This window comes from Rhincodon typus, chromosome 25, assembly GCF_021869965.1.
Source record: "Rhincodon typus isolate 14 chromosome 25, sRhiTyp1.1, whole genome shotgun sequence".
Lineage (NCBI taxonomy): Eukaryota > Metazoa > Chordata > Chondrichthyes > Orectolobiformes > Rhincodontidae > Rhincodon > Rhincodon typus.
In genome coordinates, this window is record NC_063356.1 from 45158427 (window position 1) to 45169311 (window position 10885).

The 10885-nt window shown below is 46.5% G+C and overlaps 1 protein-coding gene across 1 annotated transcript in view; it reads right to left on the reverse strand.

Annotated features, from left to right (window-relative positions):
• The window catches only part of plppr2a (phospholipid phosphatase related 2a), a 25646-nt gene extending 14971 nt beyond the window's left edge, over positions 1 to 10675 (reverse strand). Inside the window, exons 1-4 of the mRNA XM_048612181.1 lie at positions 10587 to 10675; positions 6042 to 6133; positions 3693 to 3881; positions 2599 to 2722 (exon numbers count right to left, since the gene is read on the reverse strand). Coding sequence (XP_048468138.1) covers positions 2599 to 2722; positions 3693 to 3881; positions 6042 to 6107 — 379 coding nt within the window. The 5' untranslated portion in view covers positions 6108 to 6133; positions 10587 to 10675. The remainder of the gene's footprint in view (positions 1 to 2598; positions 2723 to 3692; positions 3882 to 6041; positions 6134 to 10586) is intronic.
• Positions 10676 to 10885: the final 210 nt, after the last annotated feature.

The window sequence follows — 10885 nt, forward strand, 5'->3', positions numbered from 1 at the left end:
GGTTTCACAGGTCGGCGCAACATCGAGGGCCAAAGGGCCTGTACTGCACTGTAATGTTCTATGTTCTATCTCCTTCCCCAGTCCTCGTTTCAGTCCCAGTACCATCTCCATTCCCCAGTGCCATCCTTAGTCCCAGCCCAACTTCCAATCCCAGACCCTGTCTGTCATGCTCAACTCAGGCTCAGCCCCATTCCTATCCTCAGCCACAGATTGAATTCCAGCCCCTAACTCTGTGCAATCCCTCCCATGCCAGCACATCCTTCACTCGATATGGGGCCCAAAAACCACTCACAATATTTCAAATGCGGTCAGACTAGAGCCTTGTACAGTCTCAGCAATACATTGCTGCTCCTATATTCTATCCGTCTTGAAAAGAATGTTAACATTACATTTGCCTACCTAACCACTAACTGAACCTGCATGTTAACCTCAAGAGAATCCTGAACTAGGACTCCCAAGTCCTTGTGTGCTTCAAAAGCCTTTCCCCATTTAGAAAATAGTCTATTTTACCTATTTTCCTCCCACCAAAGTGCACTTTCTCACATGTGTTCCATTTGCCACTTCTTTGCCTGCTCTCTAAGTCTTTCATCAGCTGCCTCAACATTATGTGTCCTTGAAACCGACCTTTGTGTCATCTGTAAACTTAGGAACAATAGGCCGTTAGTTCCTTTGTCAAGATCATTAATGTGTAAGATGAACAGTTGCGGAGCTCCACTGTCACTGATTGTCATCCACAGGCCCAGCTCCATCCCCAGCCCCAACTCCAGGTACAGATCCAGTCCCAGCTGTAAGCTATATCCCAGTCCCAGTTCTTGCTCCAGCCCCAGTCCAAGTCTCAGTCTCAGTCCCACCCTATCCAAATCCCAGTCCCAGACCCAGCCTTATCTCCAGTCCCAGCCTCAACTCCAGTCCCTGTCGCAGTCCTAGCTTCAGCCCAAACTCCAGCCCAAGTCTCAGCTCTAGCCTCAACCCTTGCCCCAGGCTAGATCCAGCCCCAGTCCAATCCTCATCCCCATAAGACCTTAAGACATTGGAGCAGAATGAGTCCATTTGGCACATACAGTTGCTTTGTCATTCGACCATGTGTTTCTCAATCCCATTCTCCTACCTTCTCTCATTGATGCCCTTACCAATCAAGAACCTATCACTGTCTTCAATACACTCAATGACTTGGCCTCCACAGCCTCTGTGGCAATGAGTTCCACAGATTCACCACCCGATGGCTGAAGAAATCTTCAGGGGGAGGCAATGGCCTAGTGGTATAATTGCTAGAATGTTAACTCGGAGATCCAGGAAATGTTCTGGGGACCTGGGTTCAAATCCTGCCATGACAGATGGTGGAATTTGAATTCAATAATAATCTGGAAATAAGAGTCCAATGATGACCATGAAACCATTATTGATTGTCAGGAAAAACCCCTCTGAGTCACTAATGTTCTTTAGAGAAGGAGATCTGTCATCCTTAACTAGTCTGGCTTACATGTGACTCCAGACCCACAGCAATGTGGTTGACTCTTAACTGCCCACTGGGCAATTAGGGATGGGCAATAAATGTTGGCCCAACCAGTGATGCCCACATCCTGTGGATGAATACAAAAAAATTCCTCCTCATCTCAAATCTAAATTGTTGTGCCCTCGGGTCCTAGTCTCTCCTACTAGTAGAAACATCTATTCCATGTCCACTCTATCCAGGCCTCTCGGTATTCTGTAAGTTTCATTCAGATCCCCCCTCATCATTCTAAATTCCATTGAGTACAGATCCAAAGTCCTCAACCACTCCTCATATGACAAGCCCTTCATTTCCGGAATCATTCTTGTAAATCTTCTCTGGATTCCTTCCAATGCCAGCACATCTTTCCTCATATATGTGGCCCAAAACAGCTCACAATATGCCAATACAGTCTGACCACAGCCATAAACAGCCTCAGCAGCAGCCTTAGCTGACTTGAAAAGAATACTAACATTGCATTTGCCTTCTTAACCACTAACTGAACCTGCATGTTAACCTCCTGAACTAGGACTGCCAAATTCTTTTGTGCTTCAAAACCCCTTCCCCATTTAGAAAATATTCTACTCCTCTTTTCTTCTTACCAAAGTGCATAACACTTTCCCACATTGTGTTTCATTTGTCACTTCTTTGCCCACTCTCCTGGCCTGTCCAAGTCCTTCCTCAAAATGCCGTATCTTTGTGCCATCTCCAAACTTAGCAACAATATGCCCTCAGTTCTTTCGTCCAGACCATTAGTGGATCTAGTCCCCATCTTGACCCCTGCAGAGCTCCACTAGCACTGGTTGCCATCCACAGCCCCAGGCCTAGTCCTAATCTCAATCCCAATACCACCCCAGTTCCATCCCCAGTGCCAGTCCCAGAGCTGCCTTAGTGCTAGCCCCAATGCCTGTCCCAGTCTCAGCCTTGTGAGAGTCTGGGCTTGCTCAGAATTGAAGCTGCCCAGAGTGTGATGAGGTGACTGACTCCAGCAACGTCACTCAGTGTGTGCTGAGCAAGGGCAGATGAAACACCAAAGCAGCAAAGATGCTCTGGACCAGTGTTTCTCCAGAGCTACTGACAGTAGGCGCAAGCAGGGAAATTGGACAGACCCAAAAACCTGACGACTCTGCGAAGCAGCGGATTGAGGGAGCAGCAGTCTGCAGTCACAATTGTTCTCTCCTCACGAACTAACTCTGCCTGAAAGACAAACGCCGCTAACTCGCCGAAAACAATCTGGAAAGGAAGAAAAACAAAGGGTGCTGGAATTTACTTCCAAATCAATGAAGCGAGTTTCGAAGCATTTGCCAGTCTGGTGAGCGCTCTTTCAGCACTTTCCGAACTCAGTGGGCAATGTTTCGGGACAGAATTTATCATGGTAAAATCTGATCAATCAGCACGCGGGCCAATATTGCTGAGGTCCGCTCTTACACATTTCCCATATATACACACGGACAGATACACACACCCACATACATAGACACACAGACATATACAGACACACACATACACTCACACCCCAACACTCACACATACACTCAGACACACAAACGCACACACAGACACACACAGGGACACACAGCAGACCCTTTAATGAGATCAATATCAACCTCAGGATATGTGACTGCCTCCTTCCTCAGGATCAGGAACTGTGACCCCCTTCCTCCAAGAAGGAGGATATCCGACGCCCTCCTTACAACGAGGTTTGTGACTCCCGCCTCTGAAGGCCAGAACCTATTACTTTCTCCCTCGAAGAAGCAAAATATGTAACTCCCTCCCTCCAAAAGGATTAGTGACTCCCTCCCTCCAAGGAGCAGGATTAATGACTTGCATTTCTGAGGATAGGATAGTGACTCCCTCCCGAGCTGATGACCAAGATGTGTGAACCCCTCCCTCCTCGGACCAGGATAAGTGACATCCTCCCTTCCACAACCACGATGGTGACGCCCTCCCTCTAATGATCAGGATCTGTGATACCTTCCCTCCAAAGACCAGGATTTGTGACTCCCTTCCTCTGAAAAGCAGAATATGTGACTCCCTCCCTGCGAGGACCAAGATTGGTGACTCCGTCCCTCTGAGGACAAGGGTAAGTGATTCCTTTCATGGTCAAGGACCAGGATGTGTGGCCCCCACCTCCCACCTAGGACCAGGCAGTGCTTGGCCAGGTAAGTAGAGAGGAGCTGTAACTAACGGAAGTCATCCTTACTGTTGTCATGGGGACAGCTGAGGCCAGGGACTGGAGCAGGACTGGGGGTAGCAGGCTGGTTTCCTCTGGTCCTGGATACGGTTTTGTGTAGGTGCTGTCAAAACAGAAGAAACCTTGACGATGTACTGAGAATATGTCTGTGAATTCCAGGTAGTAGGTGAGCAAGACTGTCCCGACCATAATCACCAACTGCAAAGAAAAGAACAGGCTGAGAGTTATCAGACAGTGCAGAAAGTACAGCAAGACACGCGTGTCCTGTCATTGCAATGCAGGAGCAGCAGGCGGTGAAGAAGGCAAATGGGATGTTGGCCTTCATCTCGAGAAGATTCAAGTACAGCAGGAGGATGTTGTTCTGCAACCTTACAGGTGAGACCACAGTCTGGAGTATTGTGTATGCGGTTTGGGTCTCCTTGTCTGAGGAAGGATGTTCTGGCAATGGAGGGAGTACAACCACAGGTTTCCCAGACAAATTCCTGGGATGGCAGGACTGATGTATGAAGAGAGATTGGATCAGTTAGGATTATATTCATGGAGTTTTGAAGAATAAGGGGGGATCTCAGAGAAATCTGTCAACATTTTTACAGATCTGGTCTGCTTATCTCAGGATCGATTGTATTTGCAGAAAGGAAGAAACATAGAAACATAGAAAATAAGAGTATAATTAGGTCATTAGGTCCTTTGAAGCTACCCCAACATTCAATCTGATCATAGTAGATTGTATAACTCAGTCCCCTGTTCCCTTTTGATCCCTGTAGCCGTAAGAACTATATTCAACTCCGTCTTGAAAACATTCAATTTTTCTACCCCGATCATCATAGAAGCCCTACAGTGTGGAAAAAGGCCCTTTGGCTCAACAAGTCCACACTGACCCTCAGACCATCCCACCCGGACCCATCCCCCTATAACCCACCTAATCTTCACATCCCCTGAACACTACGGGCAATTTAGCATGGCCAATCCACCTAACTGGCACACCTTTGGACTGTGGGAGGAAACCACAGCACCTGGAGGAAACCCACACAGACACAGGGAGAATGTGCAAACTCCACACAGACAGTTGCCCAAGGGTGGAATCGAATCCAGGTCCCTGGCGCTGTGAGGTAGCAGTGTTAACCAATGAACCACTGAGCCACCGTGCTGCCCTTCCTGTGACAGAGAATTCCACAGGCTCCCCACTCTCTGGAGAAAGACATTTTTCCTCATCTCATTCCTACCCCATATCCTTAGACTGTGATCCCTTGGTTCTGGGCTTGCCCCTGGTAATCCTTCCTGTGTTTACCCTGTCTAGTCCAGTGGAGATCGGTGGAATTGTGGATAGTATAGGAGGTTTTCAAAGGATTCAGTGGGATATAGATCAATTGCAGATATGGGTGGAGAAATGGCAGGTGGAATTTAATCTGGGCAAGTGTGAGGTGCTGCACTTTGGGAAATCAAATGTAAGGAAAAGTATACAGTTAATGACAGGACCCTGAACAGCATTGATGTGCAGAGGGATCTTGGGGTTCAAGTCCATAGCTCCCTGAAAGTGGCCATGCAAGTAAATAGGGTGGTAAAGAAGGCATATGGCATGCTTGCCTTTATTAGTCAGGGAATTGAGTGCAAGAGTCAGGATGTTGGTTAGCAGCTTTATAAGACTTTGGTTAGGCCATTTAGAGTATTGCATTCAATTCTGGTCACCACACTACAGGAAGGATGTGGAGGCTTCGAAGAGGGTGCAGAAGAGGTTTTCCAGGATGCTGCCTGGATTAGAGGGTATGAGTTATAATGAGAGGCTAGAAAAACTCAGGTTATTTTCTCTGGAGCAGTAGAGGTTGAGGGGAAACTCGATAGAAGTCAATAAAATTATGAGATGCACAGATGAGGTTAACGGTCAGAATCTTTTTCCCAGATTGAAATGTCTAATACTAGGGAGCATGCATTTAAGGTGAAAGGGAGAAAGTTCAAAGGAGATGTGAAGGGCAAGTTTTTACACAGAGAGTACTGGGAGTCTGGAATGCGCTGCCAGGGGTGGTGGTGGAGGCAGATACAATAGGGTCTTTTAAGGCACTTTTTGATAAGCACATGAATATGCAAGAAATAGAGGGATATGGACCAAGGGCAGGCAGAAGGGATTATTCTAATTTCGCATCAAGTTCGGCACAACATCATACTGTACTTTTCTATGTTCTATGTCCCTGTTAAAATTTGATAAGTTTCTCTGAGACTCCCCTCTCATTCTTCTAAACTCCAGTGAATATCATCCTAACCGATCCAGTCTCACTTCAAGGGAGCTACAGAGTGCAAGGACTTCTGCATCTGATTGAAATCCACCCAGAGCTCAGGGTGATTCATTTTCTTTATCAAACGCACCTCGATACAGATGAAACATGGGATGATCGAGTCACTCCGTCGCACGTCACTCTCCTCTCGAGGCATGATCAGTACGACAGGCTCCTCCTGACCTGGAAGAGGATGCAAACAGATTCCTGATCAACAAACACTCTGGAAACTGGGCAAGCATGATCCAGTGCATGGTTAACAATTACCCTGATGTTACAGTGACAGCTTGTGTTACAATCAGCCAGTGTTACACTGGCAACCAGTGTTACAGTAGCAGATAATCCCACAAGTATCAGCCAGTGTTACAGTTGCCAAGTGTTACAGTGACAGCCAGTGTTACAGTTTATGTTACAGTGACAGTCAGTCCCACAGTTACAGTCAGTGCTACAATTACCACCAGTCCCACAGTTACAGTCAGTGTTATATTAGTAGTCAGTCTCATAGTTGCAACCAGTGTTAAAGTTACAGTTTGTGTTACAGTGACAGTCAGTTCCACAGTTACAGCTCGTTCCGTAGTTACAATCTGAGCTAAATTACAGCCAGTCCCACTGGTATAGTCTGTGCTGTAATGACAGCCAATCCCACATTCACAGTCTGTGATACACAGAATCATAGAGGTGTACAGCACAAAACGGACCCTTCAGTCCAACCCATCCATGCCAACCAGATATCCTGAATTAATCTAGTCCCAGTTGCTAGCATTTGGCCCATATCCCTCCACACCCTTCCTATTTATATACTCATCCGAAGGCCTTTTAAATGTTGTAATTGTACCAGCCTCCACCACTTCCTCTGCCAGCTCATTCCATACATGCACCACCCTCTGCGTGAAAATGTTGCTCCTCAGACCCTTTTAAATCTTTCCCCTCTCACCTTAAACCTATTCTCTCCAGTTTTGGATTCCCCTACCCTGTGAAAAAGACTTTGGCTATTCACCCTATCCCTGCCCCTCATGATTTTATAAACCTCTAGAGGTCACCCCTCAGCATCTGACATTTCAGGGAAAATAGCCCCAATCCTGTTCAGACTCTCCCTCCAACCCTGACAACATCCTTGTAAATATTTTCTGAATCTTTTCAAGTTTCACAACATCTTTCTTACAGCAGGTAAACCAGAAATTAATGAAGTATTCCAAAAGTGGCTGAACCAATGTCCTGTACAAGCACAACTTGACCTCCCAACTTCTATACTCAATGCACTGACTCATAAAGGAAGCATACCAAACACCTTCTTTATTACCCTGTCCAACTGCGACTTCACTTGCAAGGAACTATGAACACCCAAGGTCTCTTTGTTCAGCAACACTCCCCACGACCGTATTATTAAGTGTATAAGTCCTGCCCTGATTTGCCCTACCAAAATGTAGCACCTCAGATTTATCTAGATTAAACTCCATCTGCCACTCCTCAGCCCATCTGCTCAAAGGCCCACTGTATTCTGAGATAACAGTCTTTGCTGTCCACCACACCACCAGTTTTGGTGTCATCTGCAAACTTGTTAACCATGCTTCCTATATTCACATCCAAATCATTTATATAAATGACAAAAAGCAGTGGACCCAGCATCGATCCTTGCAGTGCACCGCTGGTCACAGGCCTCCAGTCCGAAAAACAATCCTCCACCACTACTCTCTGTCTCCTATCTTCAAGCCAATTTTGTATCCAAATGGCTAGTACTCCCTGTATTCCATGTGATTTAACCTTGTTGAACACCTTACTGGTCCATATAATGTCCACTGCTCTGCCTTCATCAATTCTCATCTTTACTTCTTCAAAAAATTCAATCAAGTTAGTGAGACATGATTTCCCACACACAAAAACATGTTGACTATCCCTAATCAGTCCTTGCTTTTTATTTGTATTTGGATACATGTAAATTCTGTCTCTCAGGATCCCCTCAGATAACTTGCCCACTGCTGATGTTAGGCTCACCAGTCTATACCTTTTCCTTACCACCTTTCTTAAATAATGGCACCACATTAATCCACAGACACAGTCTGTGCTACAATGACAGCCAGTTCCACAGTCACAGTCTGTGCTACAATGACAGCCAGTCCCACTGTAACAGTTTGTGATAGTTACAGCCTGTCACACAGTTGCAGTCTATGCTACAATTAAAGTTAGTTCCACAGTTACAGTCTGTGTTCCAGTTACAACCAGTCCCATAGTTACAGTCTGTGATACAAGTATAGCCAGTCCCACAGTCACAGTCTGTGATACAGTTACAGCCAGTCCCACTGTTACAGTTTGTGATAGTTACAGCCTGGCACACAGTTGCAGTCTATACTACAATTACAGTCAGTCCCACAGTTACAGGCTGTGTTCCAGTTACAACCAGTCCCATAGTTACAGTCTGTGTTGCAATTAAATGTAAAGTTGACTTTGTCCCATTGGACTGCTGCTTCATTCTCAGGTGGTTTAACCTGAGGGTCACTGTGCCTCAGTCGACATGGTGGGCGAGAGTGGGAAGCCGTATTCTTCATGGTAACCTTAGCTGATGCAGGAATCAAACCCACACTGTTGGCATCACTCTGTATTATAAACCGGCCATCCAGTCAACTGAGCAAACCAAATGTATGGCAGATGTAATAGAATGTGGGTGAATGCGAGGTTATTCTTCTTGGCAGCAAAAAAAGAAAGGCACATTATTATCCGAATGGAGATAGGCTGGGAAATGGGGGAGGTGCAACAAGTGGCATGGTGGCTCAGTGGTTAGCACTGCTGCCTCACAGCGCCAGGGACCCGGGTTTGATTCCACCCTCGGGCGACTGTGTGGAATTTGCACATTTTCCCTGCGTCTGCGTGGGTTTCCTCTGGGTGCTCCGGTTTCCTCCCACAGTCCAAAGATGTACAGGTTAGGTAGATTGGCCATGCTATTACCCATAGTGTTCAGGGATGTGTAGATTCGGGGATTACAGGGGGATGGGTCTGGGTGGGATGCTCCGAGGGTTGGTGTGGACTTGTTGGACTGAAGCACCTGTTTCCATACTGTAGGGATTCTATATTAAAAAAAAGTCCTGTGTGTCCCTCGTATTCCAGTTGCTGAAAGTCAGCATTGTAGGAGCAGCGGGCAGTGAAGAAGGCAAATTGTATGTTGGCCCTCATAGCAAGAGGATTCCAAAACAGGAGCAGGGATATCTTGTTGCAATTGTACAGGACCTTACTAAAACTTCACCTGCAGTATTGTGTGCACAGTTTTTGTCTCCTTATCTGAGGAAGAATGTTCTGGCGATTGAGGGAGTGCAGCAAAGGTTTCCCAGACTGATTCCTGAGATGGGAGGACCGATGTATGAAGAGAGACTGGATTGTTTAGGACTAAATTCACTGGAGTTGAGATGAATGAGGGGGAATCTCATAGAAACCTATAGAATTCTAACAGGACTAATAAGGGTTAATGCATCAAGGATGTTCACAAAGGCTGGGGGAGTCCAGAACCAGGAGGTCACAGTCTAACGAAATGGATTAGGACTGATAGAGGAGAAATGCCTTCACAGCGGAAATGGGGAGCCCATGGAATTCTCTACCACAGAAAGCAATTGAGGCCGAAACACTGAATGTTCTCATTCGGAAGTCCTTTGATGTGCACTTGAAAATGTCATAACATTCCAGGCTCTGGGCCAAGTGCTGGAAAGTAGGATACATATCAATGGGTTGGCACTGAATCATTGGCCTGAAGGGTCTCATCTGTGGTGGATGACTCCATAAGGAGTTAGATACAGTTCTTAGGGTGAATGAGATCAAAGGATATTGGATGGAGTCGTAAGTAAGGAGTTGGTCAACCCATTATGAGATTGAATGGAGGAGCAATGTCGAAGGGCTATTCTTGCTCTGATTTCTCTCCTGCGTTTTTGTGAACGATCCCTGACTGTGTAGCAGGGGAGCGGCACAGTGATGCTTTCAGATACCCTCCTTTAAATCCTCTTCCCCCACCTCCATCTCTGCTGCAGAATCTCTTTTTGGCTGTGATTGCCGTGCTTTCTCTACAATCCCATCCCCTTCCCTGACTGTCTTCATCCACCTTCCACCAACCCCCTTATCCCACCCCCCCACTCGCCACTACTGTTCTGAATCTCTCAATCTCTCAGCCTTACTCCCCACTCTCAAACTGACCCTGCTGATCCCAGTAAGAGTCTTTCAGTTATCCCTGCATGTGTGTGAGACAGAGACAGTCTGAATCATTGTATTGCCCACAAAAGGGACCATTGCAATTGTCTTGCAAATTGAGCACGATCAGAGAATGAGAACGCCCGCTCACTGTTAACAAAAACTGAATTAGTATAAAATCCAAATTAAAAACAGTGGATCTCTCCAACTGTCGGTGTGTGCCTGTTCCCCCACCATTCATTGAAATCCGTGCTTTCACCGCACAATGACAGCTCCCCCGTTTGGAGTTGAAATCTCTCACGACAGAAAACCAACAACAAAAAAAATGCTACTGCCATCCCATTAGTTCCCAACTAGCAACACCCTCACCTTCAATCCTCGAGCATTTTCTGTTTATTTCCACCCCCTCCCCGCCCCTTATCCTGTCGCATCTCTGTTCACAGGGTTCCCGCGTACATATCGACGGAGATACCTCGCAGGAATGCCGGCAGAGCCAAGGGAACCGACACAGAGGCTGCAAACGGGAGCAAGAACACACTGCACGGAACATGGCAGCTCTGCCAAGAGAGAGAGAGACTGAGAGAGAGAGAGAGAGAGTAGGAACCGTAATACTCACTGCACTTAGACACAGTGACTAGGAGCTGTGCTGCATGTGCAAATGCTGCCTTGCACAGACCCTGTGCCTGAACCTGTGGGTTTGAGTTAAACATTTTTAAAAGTACCAGAGGTTCTACAAGTGGGGGGAAATCTGTAGATGGAATTTAACCCTGA